We start from the raw sequence: 23,868 nt of genomic DNA, 5'->3' as shown, positions 1-23,868 counted from the left end.
CCCCTTTCAGCCGCCCCCAGAATTTACCTTAATGAGGTGACTCTTGGATGCGGACTGGTTGCCAAAGAAACCAACCACGTGATTACACTGGACCTTCAGCCTCACCTCTAAACTCTGGGGAGGGGACAGAGACTGGAGATTGAGTTAATCAATCAACAGTGGTCAATGATTCGGTCAATCATACCTACATAACAGACCCTCCACAAAAACTTCTCAACGACAGGGTCTGGAGCGCTTCTGGGCTGGTGGACACAGCGAGGTGCCGGGAGAGTGGTGCACCTGGAGTGGGCGTGGAAGGCCCGTGCACCCTCCTCCACTCCTGGCCCTGGGCCTCCCTTCCACCTGCTTGTTCCTGAGTTGTATCCTTCATGATAAACCAGTAATAGTAAGTGAACTGTTTTCTGAGCAGTTCTAGCAAATTATTGAACCTGAAAAGGGTGAGGGATTGTGGGAACCCTCGACTTTTATCAGCCAAGTGTGGGTACCAGAGGCCCAGATCCTTGCAGCTGGTACCAGAGGAGCAGGCATGTGGGGGGCAGTGGGGCCTGCTGCCCACTTAGCGTCAGGACTGAACTGGATTACAGGACGCCTGGGGAGTCGGGGTCCAGGAGCTGGAGAACTGGTGTGAGAAAGACACCCCACACGTGTAGTGTCGGAGATGCTGTGAGTAAAGGCAGCTCAGGACCAATCACCGTTGGTCCTTACGCCAACAGCCTCCGCACCTGTGCCTGAGGAAGTCATGGGTGCTGGTGTTACCTTGACACCGCTGCCGCTGCCTTCGGGGATGTGCAGGTCTAGCCCCTCTTTACAGGTATACAGACAGTCAATCACTTTTTTATCTGTGAGCTTCCCGGAACGGATCGTCAGGCCAGCCAGATTACCTCGGAAAAACTGAGTCATGTGCAGGTCACCACCTGCAGAACACGGGGGTGGAAAAGCAGAAGTTGTGAGTGCAGCCCAGGGCCTCCTGCTTCACTTTTCAATGTGATGTTACCGGTGGTGGCAGCCTGATGGGTGGACATGCGGGTTAGTTCCTACCAGATCCTGTTAGCCTTGCAATCGACATGGAAGCACAATGAGGAAATTAAATGGTTTATGGTCATGCACGTGGCCCGGAGAAGAGAGGAGCTGGGGGTCCCTCCCCAGAAGCCAAGAGGTCCCGTGAGTGTCCCCACACATGCGGCCACTTCCTGGTAAGGGTGGCCCTCGCTGCACCCGTCATCATGGTACACAAGTGATGTCCTACCAGCGCCAGCCTCTTCAACCACTGCCTGGATCCGGCGCTGGGTTTCTTTTTTTTTTCTTTTCTTTTTTTTTGGCTGCACCGCGACCAGGGATCAAACCCCAGTCCCTGCACTGAAAGCGCCAAGTCCTAACCATTGGACCGCCAGGTAATTCCCCTGGGCTGCTTTTTCTAACTGAGCACACTTGGGGAATACACACAAACTTGGGGATGAACGTACACAGGCAGGAGTAGAAAGATAAAAGGAATGCTAAAATCCTACCCTGCACAAAGCCTAGTATCAAGGCCGCCTACACGGGCTATTTTGTTGAGTCCCAGTGTGCCTGTCTCCTACTACTGAGGATAACTGGGAAGAGTGAAGATGTTACAAGAAAAAGCAGAAGGTGGCCCTTGACAGACTGTAACAAAGAGCCAAAACCAGGAGGTACTAAACCCTGTTCTTACACTGGAGGAGGAGGAGAGACCAATTGTCAGCAGCATGCCTGGCTCCGGATAAGGGATGTTAGATACTGAATCGTCACTAGGGACCGAGATTTCTAAGAAACATTATTTAAAACTTATTATCAGTCAGGACAGAATATCTAGCCACGAGTCTTTTCCTGTCTCCTGGTTCAGACACACGAGAAGCAGGAGGTGGCCTCCCAACCAAACTCAGCCTGTGAGATTTCAGCGGGGCGCCTCACGCAGTGGGATGGGGTAACATTTGATGAGGAAAAGAAAAAATTCCCATTAGTACATTGCATTAATGAGTCATCTGTTCTCACTTCAACTGGGATCAGAATGGGCAGAAAAGGGAAATCCCATGATGCAGTGGGGTAGCGTAAGGCAAAGCAGCAGCTCAAAGAGTGTCTGGGACCAAAATGCAACTTGGGTGTCTCATGCGAAATGCACAATGAATGGATGTCTCGTCTTTAAATGAAACACAATAGTGAACCGTAGGCAAGGAAGTCCAGCAACCTGCAGAGGCCACAGGCACAGGCTCAGTTTCATTGTCATTTTCAACTCCTGAATACTCTGTAGAAAAGCAAGACAGACAATAGAAAAGGACCAAGAGGTTAGGCTCTTCAAACTGGACCTTGAAAATTAGTTTTGAAAAGCTACCAAACACAAACACAAAGAGAACAATTGCCCTCCCATCCCTCCTGGGGACACACTCCACACCTGGATGAAAACTGTACTTGATCACCTTTTCCCAAAGGGATAGTTACCACTCCCGTGCTTCTTTCCATTCTTTTTTTTTAAAATTTATTTTATTTAAGTACAGTTGATGTACAATATTGTGTTAATTTTACAGCAAAGCGATTCAATTTACATATATATATTCTTTTTCATATTCTTTTCCATTATGGTTTATCACATGATATTGAATATATTGTAGTTCCCTGGGCTACACAGTAGGACCTTATTGTTTATCTCTTTCCATTCTTTTATTCCACCTTCCGGCGGCCTCCTTGCCAAAACACAGGTCAGATTCAAAATGAGATGAGTAACAGCTGTGCACTGAATTCACTGATCTCCTCAACCTGTCCAGGCAGGACACTGGGAGGTGGCAGCTGGCGCTGACGGCAGAGACGTACCTGGTGCAAAAGGCACCCACCCTGGACCACAGCGCCGGCCTTTTTAATGGGGAAGACACATGTCAGCGTCCAAAGCCTGGTGTGTAGTGAACATGTATGTCTTTTTTGAAAGCTCAAAAGGAGTTCACATCGGTTCACACTTGGATGTCACTCACATCCAAGTGACAGACGAAAGAAGGCATTTTTAACCAGTTTTTCTGAACAGAAAGGGAGAGTCGGAGGTTAAGGAACTCACCCAGAGAAACATAATCGGTGATGGGCCTGGGGACAGCGGCTGTGGTTCCCGACCAGCGTTCTGGGTCGAGGCACCCGCCCAGCGACGGGGGACAGAAGTTCCACCCTCCAGACCGTGCGATGGGTGCACTGCTTCCCTCTCCCCGCCCCACCCCACGGCGCAGGCCTCACCACCTTTCCTGCTGCGGCCACATGGGGACGAGGCCAGGTGTGCACAGTTGAGCCCCGGAGCCCACACGGCTCCCACGTCCCCCTAACACACAGTTACAACTGACGTTTCCGTTGATCCCATGAAGCGGGCCTCCAGCCCAGGCTCCCCACAGTGAACTTGAAGGGGAAGGGACTTCAAATCCCCTGAAAGGAAGAAAGGAGATCTTCTTCCCCCATTAACTAAAATTTTTAAAACTTGTGTTTGGTTTGGAAATGTACAGGCAGATTCTTCTGGCTGAGGATGCTGAGAGGGCTGAGGTAGAAAGAGATGAGAAAGGATGAAAACTGATTGCCATCTGATGGCAGAGACACTGTGACATGAAGAGGAAGGCAGGGTGGGACGGGGCGGGGGTGGGGGTGGGGGTGGGGTATTTTAACCCATGTAACAAAGTTTCCAGAATACAAAATAACATTTAGGTTCACACTTGTATTCTCTTTTTAATATGTAAATATCATGCCTTTTTAAAACTTTTTATTTATTTATTTATGGCTGCGTTGGGTTTTTGTTGCTGCACACGGGCCTTCTCTACTTGTGGCGAGCGGGGGCTACTCTTGGTTGCGGTGCACAGGCTTCTCACTGCGGTGGCTTCTCTTGCTGCAGAGCACGGGCTCTAGGCGCGCAGACTTCAGTAGTTGCAGCACGCAGGCTCAGGAGTTGTGGCCTGCAGGCTCTAGAGCGCAGGCTCAGTAGTTGTGGCGCACGGGCTTAGCTGCTCCGCGGCATGTGGGATCTTCCCAGACCAGGGCTCGAACCTGTGTCCCCTACACTGGCAGGAGGATTCTTAACCACTGCGCCACCAGGGAAGTCCCCACACTTGTGTTCTTATTCTGTGTTTTTTTTGGCCGCGCCATGCAGCATGTGGGATCTTACTTAGTTCCCTGACCAGGGATCAGTGGAAGCGCAGAGTCTTAACCACTGGACATCCAGGGAAGTCCCTTGTATTCTTATTCTTATTTTTAAAATCATTACTCAGAAATTACTGTTTAATTTGGGAAGGAAGTTTGAACTAAAATTTTAAGAGTAACAACTATAAGCTTCCTGAAATTTTAAGCGTAACAACTAAAAACTTTCTAATAATTTATTCCTCATTCCTTGGTCTCACGTTCTACTTCCTCACAGATGGACTGTCACCAGTAATAAATCTGGGAATTTCCTGAAGAAGTTCACTGTGAAATACTGTCTTATTCTTTTTCATATGGAAGGATCTGCGGGAAAATTATGAAATTCAAATTCTCCTAAAAGCAGCAAAACTGTCGTGGCATTTAGGCTCTTTCACAAATTTCTAACCTAACTCAAGGTATAATGTTTCCAAAGGGAAGGAAAAAGAAGGCCTATTTAGCAGGTACATGTAGTGATGATGACGCCCTGAAGTAACACAACACACAGTCATGGGCAAAGTTGGAGGGCGGGGGGGGCCCATGAACCTTGAGAGCAGACCAAGGGGTCTGGGAAAAATCACATGCTTAATTTTTACTAACTTCTAAAATTTAGTTTTCCCTTTGGTTATAAATGTCAGCTGCAAATCACAGGGATATTAGAAGAAACTATGACTGTGCCGCCAGGTACCACGTCCTACCAGCTGCTCTGCTGTAGGTACACAGCATGGTTGCCAAGCCCCTCCTGCTCTGCCTCCCGGAAGTTAACGGAGGCGCCTGATCTTCGTGAGTTAATGAAGCGGCACAGGTGTTACTACCTTACAGATCTATCCTTTTAGTACTTTGACAACCGTATTTCAGTTTAATTGGTCGCCTTTGAAATCCTATGTATTTTATTTTGTTTCACAGACTAATAAGAAATTATCCTGAGAAAGGTCCATAGGCTTCACAGACCACCAAAGGACTCCGTGGCACAGAAAAGGGTAGCACCCCTGGTTTGGTGGGTCAGAACACTGGGCCTGAGTGCACTGGCTCCAGTGGTTCAAATCCTAGCACCACGTAACCAGCTGGTAACACAGCTCACTACTTCTCTGAGCCCCGGTTTTTCAGCTACGAAATAGGGATAAAAAGAGCTGCTGCCCCGCAAACATATTATTAGGATTAATGAGATAAAGTATGTGAAGCCATTGGCACACAGCCTGCCACTCAGAAAACAAGAATAAAAGGTATCGTCTCGCTGGCGGCTGTCATCACATCCCGTCCTGGTCTTCCAGCAGAGACGGCCACGGACTCTCCCCCAATCCTCACTGAAGGTGCTCCCGCCAGGTTATCAAGTGCTAATCACTCTGACGAGCCCTCCTGGCCGGAGCAACTCATGTGTCTGTGCCTGACGGTTGCCTCTCTGCTTTTGTAAACTTTCCAACGAACAGGTTAATTCATAAATAATTTATAAACAAGGTCCTCAATGACACTCTCCCTCTGCATATCTCCTCCTGGACCCCCAGGAAAGGAGTTCCCATCCTTTAACGCCTTCATCAAGCATCGTAAATAGAGCCCTCCTGGAGCCTGGCAGCAGCCGTGCCCCCCAGAAAGGCTACACCAGGCAAAGGAATGAAAAGAGAAAGGAGAGGACAGTAAGGGATGTGAGACTCTGAGAGGAGCCTGTTTCCACCAACAGGGCAGAGAAGAAGTGCTGAATTCTCGAAGCCTGGAGGGGACGGGGTGCCGATGACAGTTACCTTGCCAGCAAGCTCCAACCATGAGCTGGGTTTCGATCTTGGACGCATGAAGCGGGTAGTCTTCAGTCACAGAGAAGGGCTTGTGAGAGACGCCGTCCACATAAAGAGTCACGTTTGGGATTTCCACGTTGAGGACATAGTGATGCCATTCCTCGTCACAGACCTACAAGGCCAAGGGGGTGGGTGGTTAAGTGTGAAACGTCCACCATCCCTCTCACCCAAAGACGCAGCCATGAGAGCGACATAACTGGACACGAGAACAAGTCACCCAGAATGAACCTCTGTCTTCCTAAAAAGGAAAAGACTTAAAATGACAACAACAAAATACGTCTCATCCCACCGCATCTCACCCCAAAAGGTCAAGGTGACATCACCATCTCTAGGACGCTTCAGACTTGGGGGCGCTACTCATTCGTCATGTGACAGGACCCCAGACAGGGAGCTGCCCGATTCCCTTCTGCCAAGAGCATGACACCAGGAAATTCTAGTATCAGCAGGATGGACACCACCCAGGGGGCTGGCCATTCCTTTTCTGGATCAAAATGAAAAACGTGGCACTTCCACATTAACCACTGTGGCGCGGTGGTTAAGAATCCGCCTGCCAATGCAGGGGACACGGGTTCGAGCCCTGGTCTGGAAAGATCCCACATGCCACGGAGCAACTAAGCCCGTGCACCACAGCTACTGAGCCTGAGCTCTAGAGCCCGCGAGCCACAACTACTGAGCCCACGTGCTGCAACTACTGAAGCCCGCGCACCTAGAGCCCATGCTCTGCAACAAGAGAAGCCACCGCAATGAGAGCCCACGCACCACAACGAAGAGTAGCCCCTGCTCACCGCAACTAGAGAAAGCCCGTGTGCAGCAACGAAGACCCAACACAGCCAAAAATAAATAAATAAATATTTTTTAAAAAATGAAAAATGCCTCCAGTTTCTGAACGAGGCCCACTACAGCACATGTGCTTTCTTTTTCGGTTCAAAGGTGATGGTCTAAATAAATACGAACATACAGCTCAGATGGCCAAATTCAACTGAGCTCCTCTCCTATCATGAAGGAGCAGCTCCCCAATATCTCCCCTGTTGTCACGTGGGGTGCTGGTCTGCAGTCTCCAAGGCCTGGCTGGTCTGGCATTCCCTGATTTCTGGCTTTAGAGGAAGAGGCAGACATGCAAGAACAGGGACAGGCCGAGAAGGAGACGCTATGGGATGAAATTTCTAAAACTGTATTTTTAAAAAGCCTGCCCAGGGACTTCCCTGTGTGGTCCAGCGGTTAAGAAATCTGCCTTCCAATGCAGGGGACGTGAGTTTGATCCCTGATTGGGGAACTAAGATCCCACACGCAGCAGGGCAACTAAGCCCGCACACCACAACTACTGAGCCTGCACACCGCAACCAGAGAGAAGCCCCTGCATCACAACTAGAGAGAAGCCCACGTGCCGCAACGAACAGCTCGCGTGCCGCAACTAAGACCCGACGCAGCCAAAAATAAATATTTAGAAATAATAAATAAATAAAAAGCTTGCCCAATTTACCTTTAAATTCTAAGAAACTGAACCAAGGAGAAATCAAGAGCTAAAACAGACCAGAAACATCAAAATAAATGAAGAAATGACCAAAGATTATCCCCAAAAGAAAAGCAGCTGCTCTTGGTAAGTCTGAGGAAAAAATTCAAATCTCTAATATCGTATATATGTTTCTTATATACGCATAATGTATGTGTGTATAAATGTATAATCACATATTTCTAAATAAAGAAATTGCACAGGGCTTCCCTGGTGGCGCAGTGGTTGAGAGTCCGCCTGCCGATGCAGGGGACGCGGGTTCGTGCCGCGGTCCGGGAGGATCCCACATGCCGTGGAGCGGCTGGGCCCGTGAGCCATGGCCACTGAGCCTGCGCGTCCGGAGCCTGTGCTCCGCAGCGGGAGAGGCCACAGCAATGAGAGGCCCGCGTACCGAAAAAACAAAAACAACAACAACAAAAAAACACTGCACAGTAATTCATTTTTGAGACAGATAAGCTCTTAATTTTAGTTTCTTTATTTAAAACAAGTTCTATAATATATGCTGCTTCAGAAAGTAATTTATATTACACCCCCAGTTTTTAAAATAGTATGGGTTTCTTGGGAAATACCATGAGCATATTCTGAGAAGAGAGTAGAATTAGTATAATTTTTTAATTTCCTTGAAAACACGGTGATTAGGGTAGTAAAACCCCAAACCCCAGACGACACCGACGACAATACTGGTGACAAGTGACTACATGAACGCTGAAACAAGTCGGGGGGAGGAAAGCAACAGGGCTTCTGATCCAGGTGATACCAGATTGTGCGAAGCCACGTTTTTAAAAAAATACTTTATGAAAACAACAGAAGGGAGAGATCAAACCCTAAAGTTAGGGAAAAAAAAAAAAAGTCATGCTTTTCAAAGTGTAGGAAAGCTAATTTCATGTAAAATTGAGGGGGGAAACATGATCACGACTCAATCCCAAAAAGTTTTTAAAAGAAAAAAAAAAAGACAACCAAAGGGAATAACCTCCCTTCAGATAATGAAACCATACCTGAAAGACATACCTAACAAAAGAGATGAAAATGCTAATCTGTTATTTCAAAACACGCTAAAAGACATGAGGAAAATGACAAAACAGAAGAACATAGTTTGTAATTAGAGCAACTCAGAAATGAGGTGACAAAGCACAGGAATGATTTAAACAAAAGGGAAAGATACAGAAAACAGGTAAAGAATATCAACAAAAGATAAGAGGAGTCCCCAGAGAGGAAAACCAAAGCAATAGAAGAGAATACTAAAAACTATAACAAAAACTTTCCTGAAATACCAAAACGTTTGAAACTAGATACTAAAAGGCATACCACATATTTGGGAAAACAGACCTAAGACAACCAAGACATATTCGTAAAATTAAATGACCTTAAAGAAAAGAAGAAGAAGGAAAAAAAAACCACACATCCCATGGTCATCCAAACAAAAAGACTGAGTGTTCTCCTTTTCTTTTATTTTTTTGCCGCACGCGGGCCTCACACTGCTGTGGCCTCTCCCGTTGCGGAGCACAGGCTCCGGACGCGCAGGCTCAGCGGCCATGGCTCACGGGCCCAGCCGCTCCACGGCATGTGGGATCTTCCCAGACTGGGGCACGAACCCGTGTCCCCTGCATCGCCAGGCGGACTCTCAACCACTGCGCCACCAGGGAAGCCCAAGACTGAGTGTTTTATAAAGGAAAGAAAATCAAGCTGTTGTCAGATTTTAACAGCAACATTTTACATCAGAACTCAATGGAGAGACAGATTTTCTGTTCTTGGAAATCTTACCTCGGAGCCAGAGATGTTATATCCAGCCAAAGTGACCTTCAGTATAAAGGCCACAGACAAACTATTAAAACAACACGTAAGAACTCAGGAATTAACTGTTTCCATGAGCCCTTCCTGAGAACACACTTCCTATGACCCAACTGACCAGAGATCAAGTGCCACAAGGGTGGTGACACTGACCACTGACGGCTGCTTAAATCACAAAGAGAAACAACCCGACGGAGCTTAAACAGATCAGAAACATGCAAACCCCATTCTGATCAAGTCTTTACAGCCCAGTCCCAATTTACAGGGTATAAGGAAGAGAGAGGAGTGTGGTAAATGACAGCACAGAGAGAGGAGCATGTTCTGTCACCAAAGAAACTCCAAGAGAGAAGAGGAAAATCTACAGATTAAAATAAACTCAAAAGATCTATCAGCCAATCCCAGTGTATGGCCCCTTATTTGGATCCCGATTCAAACAGACAAATTTGTAAACACGAAAACATCTATGAGACAATTTGAACAAAATATTCTTAATAGTGGAGGTAACAATGAAACAAGGTTGACCAAGAGCTGATAATTATTGAAGCCAGGGTGTGTGGAGTTGTTCCTTACACTAATCTGTCCACCTTTACCTATGTGTGAAATTTTCCATGATAAAGTTTCTAAAACATGTCATCAGAAGAAACTGACTATCTAAGTGTAGACTGTGGTTACTAAAACAGAACTATACCTAAAATGTCTACCTACATTGCAACATTTTTTTCTGTATGATACCTTTCTTAGTTTCTTGAAAAAACTGATGACAAAAGTTTCCGAGAAAGAAATGATCTATGTAAATAAAAATTGCACCAGTAAGAGATGAACACTGCCAACTTGACAGTCACTTCATCTTTCCACCATCACATACTTTTTTCCTTTCTCATTTGTGCTCTTATGTATCTATCTTGTAACTGTGTCAGACAATGTTATATTTTACCAACTACAGGCACATATAACACTACTTCAGCTCTTATCCACAAACTCCACGAGGCAAATAAATTAAGCTCAGGTTTCCTTCTTGCCCCAATGCTAACTCACAAGAGGAAATGACCTGCTGTGATTTTAATGAAAAGGCTTTCTCAGTTTACAGCATCTCCTCATTTCCTGTAACACACTGATTCTTTGCACATGACACTTGATTTTTATCACAGCAACTGTTAGGAAATCAGCTTTGCAAAGATATGACATCATCACAAGAAGTATAATGTGCTCTAATGTTGAAACTATAAATTCCCACGAGCTAATAGTTCATGGGGTGTCTGAAAGATGTCAAGATTGCTGGTTCCTTGAATATTTAAAATATCCCATCGCACCCCCGAATCTGCTGAGGCACGCAGGGTCCTTGGCACAACTTGGGAGGCAAGGCCTTAAATAATAAACAAATACAAGGACCTCAATCCCAATTTTGAAGCAAGTGCTGCTTATCTCAATAAATTATAACACGGTATTTGGGATTTGAAACATATCATTTCTTTATACAGGCACACCTTGGAGATATCACAGGTTTGGTTCCAGACCACACCAATAAATCGAGTACCACCATAAAGCGAGTCTTACGAATTTATTTTCGTTTCCCAGTGCATATAAATTTATGTTTACACTATGCTGTGGTCTATTAAGTGTGCAACTGCCTTATGTCTAAAAAAATAACAGTGTACATACCTTCATTAAAAAATACTGCTAAAAAATGCTAACAGTATCTGACAAGGCAGGGTTGCCACAAGCCTTCAATTTATAAAAACTGCAATTATCTGTGGAGTGCAATAAAATGAGGTACGCCTGTATTAATATTTTATGTATAAAACACGTACAGGTAAAAAAAACAAACTTAGGCTTTCAGTAACAAGGAGTTCAGTGGATTTAATTTGCTGTCCTATTAGCCACAGACACAAAAATCATAAAATCGTAAATAAACCCTGCCCATAAACAGCCGGTCCTGTTCACGGTCGCAGTGCCCGTTTAATCTCTCTGAAGAACACCCATAGCAGTGAGTTTTCCATGCACTCACCTGATTCAACTTCCAGTGGAATTCTGCAGGTTTGTATTTCTTCTCTTCTGAAGGATCCTGACGGAGGAGGAAAATAAGCCGGCAGCCGTGGACATAGAGTGAATAATGGTGTCGGTTCATATCTGCGAAGAGTAATTCTACTAGTAAACTGCCGACTTAAGACCCAAAGGAGAACTAAAAGCTATTTCTTGAATGGATCTTGAAGACACAGTTTTATCAGCACGGGTGAACTCTCCATGGTGGGCCAAGGCAGGGTTTAGGAAAAACTACGCTTGGGCTTTACTGAGAAGAGGGGCCCAATCCACTGAGTAAAGCTAGCAAACGCCCAGAGACCAGTGCAGTGTCTTGAGCACAGAACAACGTGTGTCACCAAGAGCGTGTGGGAGCCTTTAGGGTTAGAATAAGGGGCCCACCTCCAGGCACCGCTACAGCGGACGCCCCTTACAGCGAAGCTCACCCACCTGTTTTGTCTGAGCTGCAAAGGACCGTCTCCTTCTTCCTGCCAAACGGCCCGTGCCTCATCCACACAGAGATCGTAAAAGGCTCCCTGGGGTTGACGGAAACGACGCCATCTGGGACCCTCACCCCTTGAGTGCCATTGAACTCGAAGACCTGGTCGCTGTCGTGGCCATTGTCAGTGGGGAGGCCGATGGTCCAGTTCAAGGAGCCGCCCGGGGAAGGGAGCAGCTCAGCTGTGCCAGACGCAGCGCCTAAGCAACATGGAGACACTATGCATCATGCGACGAACTCAAAAGGGATAAGCATTTCAAAGCCACACTAAGGTACTGTCTTTGTTTGTTTTAAATTGAACTAGAGTTGATTTACAATGTTGTGTTAGTTTCAGGTGTAGAGCAAAGTGATTCAATTATACATACATATATAAATATATACGTTCTTTTTTTTACATTCTCTTCTGTTATAGGTTAGTACCTATAGCTCCCTGTGCTATACAATAGGTCCTTGTTTATCTATTTTATATATGGTAGTGTGTATATATTTATCCCAAAGTCCTAATTTATCCCTCCTCTCCCCACCTTTGGTAACCATAGTTTGTTTCCTATGTCTGTGAGTCTATTTCTGTTTTATAAATAAGTTCATTTGTATAATTTTTTTTAGATTCCACATATAAGTGATAGCATATGATATATGTCTTTGTCTGACTTACTTCACTTAATATGATAATCTCTAGGTCCACCCATGTTGCTGCAAATGGCAATACTTCGTTCTTTCTTATGGCTGAGTAATATTCCACTGTGTGTGTGTGTGTGTGCGTGCGCACGCACGCGTGTGTGTATACATATACACACACACACACACACACATATATACACATATACACATATCTTCTTTACCCATTCATCTGTCAATGGACAGTCAGGTGAGTTCCATGTCTTGGTTATTATAAACAGTGCTGCTATGAACACTGGGGTGCATGTATTAAGGTACCAGTTTTATCTTAATGGTTACACAGTTTGCTAGTTCCAGTTTACTTTTCCTCAAAAATAAGGGTTTTTATTATTAAAAAGATTCATAAATAATAACCATGGATTTTTTTTTAAAGGAAGAAAAAAAGAGGAGTATAACCTTTAAAAACTGTGAATCACTACGTTGTACAGCAACTATACTTCAATAAAAAAATAAAGAAAAGAGAAAAAAAAAGAAGCATTACTTGTGATCCCACCCCAACATACCCACTATTAACATTTGGGTATAAACACTTCCAGTCCTTTCTTTATGAATGTACACATATTATTAAAATATGTATAATACGTATGAATATATGTCATAAAATATGTATAATATGAATATATTATAAAAGTGGAGTCCTGCTATGTAACACCTACATATATTCCCAGTAATATTCTTTATAGCATAATTTAAAATGTCTGAATAGCATTTCACTGTATAGAATTTGTGCTGTGATATATTTAACTGATCTGTCCTGTGCACACGGAGTTGTCCCTATTTTTTCTCTGTGACAAACCTTGCCTTGACGAGGACTTTTGTGTGTCTCCATGATTATTCCCTTAGGATAAACTCCTAGAAATGGGATACTAAGCCAAAGAACATGAAACATTTTCACAACTTTTGTTACACATTGTCAGGCTCGATTTTCTTTTAAATTCATCCACAGAAGATTTTGCAACCTTTCACAGCCACTGGGCCCTTGACTTCTCTATTCCTAGGGGCAGCATGACTTGGCTGGGACAGCCTGGTCTTTTGAGTATCATACGATCTTGGTCCAAATCCCAGCTCGGCCACTTCCTAAAAGTGTGACCTTGGGCAAGCGACTCAGCCTCCCTCGGTCTCAACTAATTCTTCTGTAAAGACGAGGCCAATGCTACCACCTTTGTAAGCCTGATGGGAAGATTAAAGGAAATAACACATGTGGAAGGACCTAGCGTACAGTAAGCACTCAAATAGAAAATTCTTTCTACCTTTAAACTGTTCTGCTGAGAGAATGTTCATTTAATACCATAAAAAATAATGGCATTATGAGAAAGTACGTTTTTTACACTATACTTACATAGTATAAAATAGAAAATATTCCAGACCTCTTTACTTACATACATTTAGGTACATGATTATGAATATTTGGATTCAGAATCAGGATGAGCCACAGAGAATATACTTTTTCCCTTTTGCTTATTCTTCATATGACAATTTCCAATTATGAAAGAAAACTGGTTGCCTAAATCTAACTGTCATTATCACTTAGTGAAAAGACAGACGAGTACTGGAAAATGCTCCCTACTAAAGGCCCTTCCGAGCATCAAGAGGCCACTGAAGTTACTGGTGTTTTACCACTGGCCAAGCGGAACACTCCTCCTCAGCATCTTCCCCAAGAGGCATCCATACCTCACCTTTACCTCATTCAGACAGACCAGGAAAATATCCAAACTGACAGTGAAGATGGAGAACTAGCCTTGGGTCAGATCTGCGATCATTCTGTCTCTCAGCTGCTCCACACCTTGTTTGTGGGACATAAAGACTATAAATTCGATGCAGGTTTCCTTAGTTTCCATTTTCTACTTCACGTTTGCCAAAAGCTATTGCATTACCTATAGCTTTTTTTTTCCTTCAGTCCTTACATAAACATCTCATTTCATTTAAATCTCACTCCATCCGCCTGCCGATGAAGGAGACAAAGGTTCGTGCCCCGGTCCAGGAGGATCCCACATGCCGCGGAGCGGCTGGGCCTGTGAGCCATGGCCGCTGAGCCTGCGCGTCCGGAGCCTGTGCTCCACAATGGGAGAGGCCACAACAGTGAGAGGCCCGCGGACCGCGCAAAAAAAAAAAAAAAAAAAAGTTTGGGATTTAAAAGTGAGCAAAAAAAAAGCTCACTCCACTTATAGAATGCCTATTTTGATGATTCTCAATGCATGTTAGAGAAATACTTGCTTCAAATCAGTGGTTCTTAAAATGCACACACACACACACACACACACACACACTCTTCTGAACAGACTTTTAGGGGTTCAGGGTCCCTCTCTCGCCTCCTTACCACAGAGCCGGTGGAGGGACTTCTCAGAGTAGGTGTCGCGGTCACAGCCCTTCCCTATGTGGCTGGTCTCCAGCTCCACCGTCACCTGCACTGAGGCCACCGATTCACCACATGTCTCCAGGTGGACGTTTGGGAAGAGCGCCAAAGCACCAGTGCCAGGCTCGTACTCGACCCTCTTGTTCCATCCTGTGTGGGCCCACACACAGATGGCGGGGGGGGAAGAAAACTCCTGTTAGGTCTCCGTGGTGAACAGATTTTCAGAGCAGGTGTGACAGCAGCAGAGAGACAGTGAGGCTCACCTTGCCACCCAGGGGTGCAGGTGGGCTTGATGCTGATCTTCACCAAAGCATCCTCTGTTGCCCTCTTCTTCCCGCAGTCGTAGGCCGTGACTGTCAGCTTGTACTGTTGCTCTTTCCTGGAGTTCAGCTTCTCTGTGTTTTTAATATAACCTTCCAAGAGGAAAAACAACAGTGAGAACCCAAACCCATTCTGCTTCTCTCTTCTGACTTTTTTTTTTTTAATTAACGTAGAGTTGATTATGTCAGTTTCAGGTGTACAGCAAAGTGATTCATATATATATATATATATATACATATATATATATTTTTTTCCCCGATTAATTTCAAACCCACTGTTTTTGACTTCTGTCGTCCTATGCTGAAGCACGAAATGCACGTGTTTCAGCCCTGGAAACACTGACACAGAAATAAACTGATGCTTGAGGTAATTAACATTCATGCTTTCCTGAGCTTGAACGCACACTAAATCCACCTTGAAGGATTATTTAAGCAGAGGAATGAGCCTATAGAATTCAGCCTCCATTTATTCTTATAGTTGTATTTGGTTTTATATTTAAGATTTAATAGTTAACATGTAAGAGAATAAAAGAGACAAAATAATTCAAGTATTTCAAATATTAAATACAAGATGGAGGGCTTCCCTGGTGGCACAGTGGTTAAGAATCCGCCTGCCGATGCAGGGGACACAGGTTCGAGCCCTGGTCCAGGAAGATCCCACGTGCCGCGGAGCAACTAAGCCCGTGCGCCACAACTACTGAGCCTGCGCTCTAAAAGCTCACGTGCCACAACTACCGAAGCCTGTGCACCTAGAGCCCGTGCTCCGCAACAAGAGAAGCCACCGCAATGAGAAGCCCGCGCACCACAATGAAGAGTAGCCCCTGCTCGCCGCAACTAGAGAAAGCTGGCACGCAGCAACGAAGACCCAACACAGCCAGAAACAAAAACAAATAAATAAATAAATTTATAAAAATACAAGATGGAGCTGCATTAAATACTTCTTGCTAAAAGATTTACTTTGTTAGAGATTTCCTACCCTCAGCCAGTAGAACAGAAGCCTGCTTTTTGAACGTGAGTGCAAATGTCTGCAAAGTGTTTGCAATGTCCATCATTTCATCGAAGATTCTGGACTATGCATTAACAATGGAGACACCATAGCATCATCAAGAAGCCATAACCTAATAAAGAAGCTGCGCTCCAGAATAAGTTAATTCTAGTCAGTTACTAAGGATGGCGGGGTGTCTGGCAGCGAGGTATCAACCTTCATCTTCAAGACGAGGCAGAAAAGCCAACTCTGATGGAGAACAGAAAACGAAACTTACTAAGAGGCAGTCTCATTCGGATGCACGCTGACTGAAAGGTAGGGAGATAAAAAAATAAAAACACCTTAGGCGGGGGATTTTTATTAGATTTTGGTGGGAAAGGAAATAGAGGATCACCCTATAAGAGAACACAAGATTTGGTGCCAGAAAAGAGGCTTTCAGGGGACAGAGTAAAAACTTAAACATGACCTAAATAGACACTTCTCCAAAGACATAGATGGCCAAAAGGTACATGCATGAAAAGATGCTCAACATTGCTATTTATTAGAGAAATGCAAATCAAAACTACAATGAGGTATCATCTCACACCAGTCAGAATGGCCATCATCAGAAAGTCTACAAATAATAAATGCTGGAGAGGGTGTGGAGAAAAGAGAACCCTCCTACACTGTTGCTGGGAATGTAAATTGGTGCAGCCACTGTGGAGAACAGTATGGAGGGTCCTTAAAAAACTAAAAATAGAGCTACCATATGATCCAGCAATCCCACTCCTGGGCATATATCTGGAGAAAACCACAATTCAAAAAGATACAGTGCACCCCAATGTTCATTGCAACACTGTTTACAATAGCCAGGACATGGAAGCAACCTAAGTGTCCATCGACAGATGAATGGATAGATATGTGGTATATGTATACAAAGGAATATTACTCAGCCATGAAAAAGAATGAAGTAATGCCATTTGCAGCAACATGGATGGACCTACCAGTTATCATACTAAGTGAAGTAAGCCAGACAGAGAAAGACAAACATCATGATATGCCTTAAATGTGGAATGTTTAAAAAAAATTATACAAATGAACTTACATACAAAACAGAAATAGACCCATAGACATAGAAAACAAACTTATGGTTACCAAAGGGGAAGGGGGGGAAATAAATTAGGAGATTGGGATAAACATATACACACTACTATATATAAAATAGGGCTTCCCTCGTGGCCCAGTGATTAAGAATCAGCCTGCCAGTGCAGGGGGCAAGGGTTTAAGCCCTGGTCCGGGAAGATCCCACGTGCCACGAAGCAACTAAGCCCATGTGCCACAACTACTGAGCCTGCGCTCTAGAGCCCGTGAGCCACAACTACTGAGCCCACGTGCCACAACTACTGAAGCCTGCGTGCCTAGAGCCCGTGCTCCACAACAAGAGAAGCCACCGCAATGAGAAGCCTGCGCACTGCAATGAAGAGTAGCCCCTGCTCACCACAACTAGAGAAAGCCCACACACAGCAACAAAGTCCCAGAGCAGCCAAAAATAAATTAATTAATAAAAAAAAAAGTTAAAAAAAAAAAGATAACCAACAAGGACCTACTGTATAGCACAGGGAACTATAGTCAATATTTTGTAATAACACATAAGGGAAAAGAATCTGAAAAAATATATATATATATAAAACTGAATCACTTTGCAGTATGCCTGAAACTAACACAACACTGTAAATCAACTACACTTTAACTAAAAAACAAAACAACTTAAATGTGAGACAGACACACCAAGTTAGGTCTTGCTATGGACTGAATGTGTGTGTCCCCCCAAATTCTTATGTTGAACTGTTGACTCTCAATGTGATGGCAGTAGGAGGTGGGGCCTCTGGGAGGTGATGAGGTTTAGACGAGGTCATGAGGGTGGAGCCCTCATGACGGGACTAGTGTCCTTACAAGAGAAAGAGACTAGAGCTTTCTCCCTGCCACGAGAGGACACAGCAAGAAGCAGGTCCTCACTGACGTTCGGCACCTTGATCTTGGACTTCTCAGCCTCCAGAACTGTGAAAGGTAAGTGTCTGCTGTTTCGGCCCCCCAGGTCTATGGTATTTTGTTAGAGCAGCCTGAACGGACTAACTGTGAGTTTCACCGAAGTGCAGACAAAGTTTGGGTTAGAAGCCGATTGGCACAGAGGGGCTGCCTACCCCATCTCCCCCGCAGTGAGGAAAGAACGCTCCTGGGTGCTCACCATCTTTGTCGACAGCAAATGGCACATCCGGGGTGACAATCTCATAGCTGCAAATCTGGCTGAACTGGGGGGAGCAGTCTGCGTCCACTGCCTCCACCCTCAGGATGCTGTCGTACTGCTTCCCCTCTACCACCGTGGCTTTGTAGGACTTCTCCTTGAATACAGGGGCATACTCGTTCACGTCGTTCACCTGAATATGGACAGTGGCTCTGGAAGAAGGGGGAAGGAGAAAGGCTGTGTGTTTTGCTTGTTTTTTTACCCCAAGAATAAAATTCCACCCTATTCTTAAATTTCCTTTAACTTTTAAAGTTAAAATAGGAATCTGGTTTATTCTTCCAAGTCCTAGCGAGTAAGAGAGCTGGTACAAAGGCAGTAATATGAAATAAGAGACTTGGGATTTTCTTGACAATGTGTGGCAGGGCTGGCAGAAGGGAGATAAACTATATTAGACATCTGTTTGCTCTCCAATCAAAAAGTTAAAAATGTTTTGTTGCAAAATCTGGAAAAAAATTAGGAAGAAGGGTTAAGAAGTACAGATAGAAGATGGGAAATTATGAGCATTAAAACAAGTTCTGCCCTGCTTCTAAGGAATAGAGACCATCAGGAACCCACTGCTGGGATAGCATCCACTGCTGACCCAACAAATGAAGGACCTCTACTTGCCCTTCCTGGTTCCATGTCCCATCTCCCCAGCCCGGGCACAAGAAAACTAGGGCATCATCAGACCAGGCTACAAACAGAAAACGGTCAGTCTCACGTGCAACTGACCAGGGTATGTTTCTGAATCAGACAAGGTCCCTGACTGAAATGAGGTCTTTTTCAGGGAAAATGATAATATCACATTTTGTAAAAAGGAAGAGGCAGGATTCACTGGCATGCAGCACTCCCACTGTTCACCAAGACCCTCCACACCCCAGTGCTACCCGTCCATCCTGACCCTCACAATGGGTTACACGACCTCACCTCACCTATGTGTCCTCCTTCCTTAGCCAATACACTAAGGAGAAACGGAGACACGACAAAATTAAATTTGCCTAATGTCGAAGGGCTAGTAAGTGGCGGAGAAAAGACTAGAAAAAGGCTAAATCCAAGTCTTGTTCAATCTTCTCCGTTACACCAGTAGTTCTCAACTGGCAGGAACGATGTGAACACACCCAGGATGGGGTGCAGAAGCCAGCTCTCTTCCACCAGCTCAAAAGCGTTTCATGCGTTTTAAATTTACAGGAAAAAAAAAAGATAAACGTAACAACAAAATACCCTCCTCTGGGTAAAAGAAGGCTTTTTGAATTTTCAATGTAAGGCCCTAGTTTCTTTACTAGAGTATCTGGTGGGATAAAATGACTCATTTATTCAACACCTACTATGTGCCAGGCACTTGCTGGGAGCCATACACAAGGGTAAACAGGATACCTGCCCTCAAAGAGCCTACAATCTCACTGGGGACAATTGGGAACTAGCCTCTGCCTCATGTTTCAAAAACAAGAAGTCTTGGGGCAGCGGCAACTGTCACCACTTTCCTTACACACACACGCTCTCCGTCCAGCTCACTTACTTATGAGACTTTTTCACGTTGGCCCCGTCAGGCCCCTTCCCGCAGTCGTAGGCCTGGATGGTGAAGGTGTAGTCCTTCTGGAGTTCACAGTCCAGTTTCTCTTTTGAGCGAATGATTCCCTCGCCAGTGGATTTATCCACCACTACTGCATCAAAGGGGACATTCTGCCCATGAATTTTAAATCCACAAATCTCACCTAGGGAGTCAAAACAGCACGGGTTAGAGTTTCCGCCACACAAACAAAGGGCACACTCCCCTCCTCCCCCAAAGAAAATAAACAACAACAATTTGGCAGCCAGGGGTTTAGGGGGTCTGTGAACAAAGCAAGGGCACTTGTGCTTGGACAGGGGGTAAGTTCTGGGGCTTTAGTAAAAAGAAGCATGTTCTGGCTTTCCAAGCAACTTGTTTAAACTTTGCATCCATTCATGCAGGAATACAAAAGAGAAAGAGAAAAAATATAGACAGGCATTTCACAGGAGTACTTAAGAGAGCTCCAGGGCAAAGTAGTTTCATTAGCAAACAGCCAAGGCCTGATAACACGGAGAAACTGCCCAGCTACCTGGGAGGGCTGCGCAGCTATTTTGATTTGGACCAGAGAGGAGGCTAGAAAGCACAGTTAAGTGTTGAGAGAGGAAGAAGCAGTGAGGCATAGGTTCAGCACCATTATTACAGAAAGTCTGTCAAAAAAAAAAAAAAAATATATCGAAGAAACAAGTCTTCCTGTGCAATGAGCCTGGCTAAAATTAGGGAATCAAAACAAACTACTGAATGAGAAAACGGTAGAAATACCAACTTTTCAGGCATCCATTTCAACAGCTATCAGCTACAATTAAGATACAGTTTCCATTCTCGGGAGGGATTTGCTAGACTTGCCTTGTTTCGGACTTTATCCTATCAGACCTGAAAAAGAAGCCTGCCTGGGAACGTAAGCACATCCAAGTTGGTCTACAAGCTTATTTAGGAGTTAAAACCTAGGTTTCCATTCTGGCCCATGGGAGAATACATATAAATACTTTGATGTATGTATAAAACTTCACAGAGTATATTTCACATAAAAGTAAAACTGAACTCTTCCAAAATTACAACTAGTAGAAAATGGTTACAAAGTGAATCTCTTAAATCCAATTTTAAAAAAAGGAACAGGATTATCCTTATAGTTCAAATGGATGTCTGATTTCCAGATATTTCTAACCAAGGGTCTGGTTACATACAATTTCCATCAATATACTTAAAAATAGAAATAAAGTAGGAGAATAAATAGGGGTAAGAGAACATGACAGTTTCTTCTGTTTAAGGGCTGATTCCCAATTTTATAAACAAAGTTAGTGGGTTAATGTTCATAAGAGGCATAGAAAGAACCCTTTATCACCTTCTTTGGTGACTGTCACCTCAAAACTCTCTAAAGGGAGAAAAGATAAACCCATGTCAGTAATACAGGAAAGAAGGAAGCCGAAACAATAAGGAAAAAAAAAAAGTCAAAGATACACATATTACACAGAAAAGCTTGACATAATTTAACAACAAATTCGGTAGCCAGCTTTAGCAGAACTGCATCTTCAGTAACAAAACATCTCTATGAATCCAACTTACCACAGATTACTCTAGCCTAGTGATGAAATACCGCTATAAAGTCTCCTCACACCCTCAGGTGTCATGAGGATTTTTCTCTTCATGACTGCTTTGATGATAACGGTTTCTAAGTGAGTCTAGTTGTTATTTTACAGTTTTCGGATTTTCATTTTCAAGCTAAGTTCTCACTGGCTAGATTCTGGTAACTTTCAACTGGTCTTAGATTTAACAGAACAGTTGGAGGAAAGGGTTTGACTTTAACCCTTTGTTCTTGAGCTGAATAACAATGTGTTCTCACCTAAAGTACCCAACCAAGGCAACAAACACAAAGCCCTCTTCTAATGGAACATATACTTAAATGCGAACTGAAACCAGATTCGGTACTAACTGTAGCGATACTACAACGATCATGGCTTTTATTTTGTGAAAACAGCTCTTCTTCCGAGTCAATATAAATCCTGCTCACCTCACCCTGCGACCCCTACAGAGCAGAAACGAGAAGATCAGGAGTCCCTCTCCCGGGACGCAGCGTGGCCTCGCCGGGGAAACCATCCCTCCCACCAGAGGTTACACAGCCTCAATTCCCTGTTTTTTGTTTTTTAATGGTTTTACCACATATTTGCATATCCCTCAACAGTGTTGTTTCATTTTGTTTATTTTTGAGTTTCAAAAAATGGCCATCATATGGTGTGCGATTTTTGTGACTTGCTTTTTCACTCGACCTTTTCCAACCGTGCGTGTCTGAGATGCCTTCGTCCTCGTTGGCGTATGCAGTCACATAGTTCACTCACTCTCACCAGCACGCACAGGGAGAACCCAGTGAGTTAAAACATAAGCGCTTAAAACATTGCCCGGCACAAAGCAAGCGCTCCGCGAACGTTTGCTGTCACTGTAATTATTTCCCATTGTGTGAACACACCGTAACTCCAGTGTTTTGCTGTGTATGAACAAGGCTACGGTGGGTCCTTCTGTCCTGCTTCCTGGGCACATACACAGGCTCTCTCCAGATCTGTGCTGCCCGGTACCGGAGCCACTAGCCACGTGGGGCTGCTAAAAACTGAACTAAAATTCATATTTTAGTGCGTGATATTAAAAACTCAGTTCCTCGGTCGCAGTGGCTGCATTTCAAGGGCTCAACGGGCACACGTGACTAGTAACTACTGAATGGAGACGTGGACAGGGAATCCCACCACCATCACAAGCTCTACGGGACAGCACTGCTCAGAGTGGTGGGGGAGGACACAGACCTACTAATGTCTTGTCTAGGGCTGCTTTCCCCTCCCCCGATAGTGGCACAGCTGGGTCACTGCCAAAGAGACCCTGTGGGCTGCAAAGCCTCGAAATCTCACTACCAGCTTTTGACAGAAAGGCTGGCTGATCACTGCTCTGGAATCCACCATGAGCACAACAGCTGCGTCCAACTGTTTTCCAGAACGCTAAGTCACTAGCTTGCATTCACACTTTTCGGGTGTATACTAACACAGCACAGTACACGTTAAGGTACTAACACAGCACAGTACACGTTAAGGTACCAACACAGCACAGTACACGTTAAGGTACCAACACAGCACAGTACACGTTAAGGTACCAACACAGCATAGTACACGTTAAGGTACTAACACGGCATAGTACACGTTAAGGTACCAACACGGCATAGTACACGTTAAGGTACCAACACGGCACAGTACACGTTAAGGTACTAACACAGCACAGTACACGTTAAGGTACTAACACGGCATAGTACACGTTAAGGTACTAACACGGCATAGTACACGTTAAGGTACCAACACAGCATAGTACACGTTAAGGTACTAACACGGCATAGTACACGTTAAGGTACTAACACGGCACAGTACACGTTAAGGTACTAACACGGCATAGTACACGTTAAGGTACCAACACGGCATAGTACACGTTAAGGTACCAACACAGCACAGTACACGTTAAGGTACTAACACAGCACAGTACACGTTAAGGTACTAACACAGCATAGTACACGTTAAGGTACCAACACGGCATAGTACACGTTAAGGTACTAACACAGCACAGTACACGTTAAGGTACTAACACAGCATAGTACACGTTAAGGTACTAACACGGCATAGTACACGTTAAGGTACTAACACAGCACAGTACACGTTAAGGTACTAACACAGCATAGTACACGTTAAGGTACTAACACAGCACAGTACACGTTAAGGTACTAACACAGCACAGTACACGTTAAGGTACTAACACAGCATAGTACACGTTAAGGTACCAACACAGCATAGTACGCGTTAAGGTACTAACACGGCATAGTACACGTTAAGGTACCAACACGACATAGTACACGTTAAGGTACCAACACGGCATAGTACACGTTAAGGTACTAACACAGCATAGTACACGTTAAGGTACCAACACGGCACAGTACACGTTAAGGTACCAACACGGCATAGTAC

At 44.5% G+C, this 23,868-nt stretch overlaps 1 protein-coding gene across 5 annotated transcripts in view; it reads right to left on the bottom strand.

The window, feature by feature from the left end:
- The window catches only part of LOC115864970 (beta-catenin-interacting protein 1), a 152,403-nt gene that overhangs the window by 5,676 nt on the left and 122,859 nt on the right, over window positions 1-23,868 (bottom strand). For 3 of the 5 annotated variants that reach the window (XM_060283357.1, XM_030879229.2, XM_030879217.2), the window contains 10 exons: window positions 21,225-21,254; window positions 19,856-20,051; window positions 18,304-18,512; window positions 15,038-15,187; window positions 14,739-14,924; window positions 11,695-11,943; window positions 11,234-11,355; window positions 5,880-6,042; window positions 2,201-2,257; window positions 757-914 (listed from right to left, as the gene is read on the bottom strand). In XM_060283357.1, the coding sequence (XP_060139340.1) occupies window positions 757-914; window positions 2,201-2,257; window positions 5,880-6,042; window positions 11,234-11,355; window positions 11,695-11,943; window positions 14,739-14,924; window positions 15,038-15,187; window positions 18,304-18,512; window positions 19,856-20,051; window positions 21,225-21,254 (1,520 nt within the window). The remainder of the gene's footprint in view (window positions 1-756; window positions 915-2,200; window positions 2,258-5,879; window positions 6,043-11,233; window positions 11,356-11,694; window positions 11,944-14,738; window positions 14,925-15,037; window positions 15,188-18,303; window positions 18,513-19,855; window positions 20,052-21,224; window positions 21,255-23,868) is intronic. The other 2 variants (XM_060283366.1, XM_060283374.1) reach the window with 1 other exon arrangement.

Source organism: Globicephala melas, chromosome 1, assembly GCF_963455315.2.
Source record: "Globicephala melas chromosome 1, mGloMel1.2, whole genome shotgun sequence".
In the NCBI taxonomy this organism is placed as follows: Eukaryota; Metazoa; Chordata; class Mammalia; order Artiodactyla; family Delphinidae; genus Globicephala; species Globicephala melas.
This window is presented reverse-complemented; position numbering and strand designations above follow the sequence as displayed.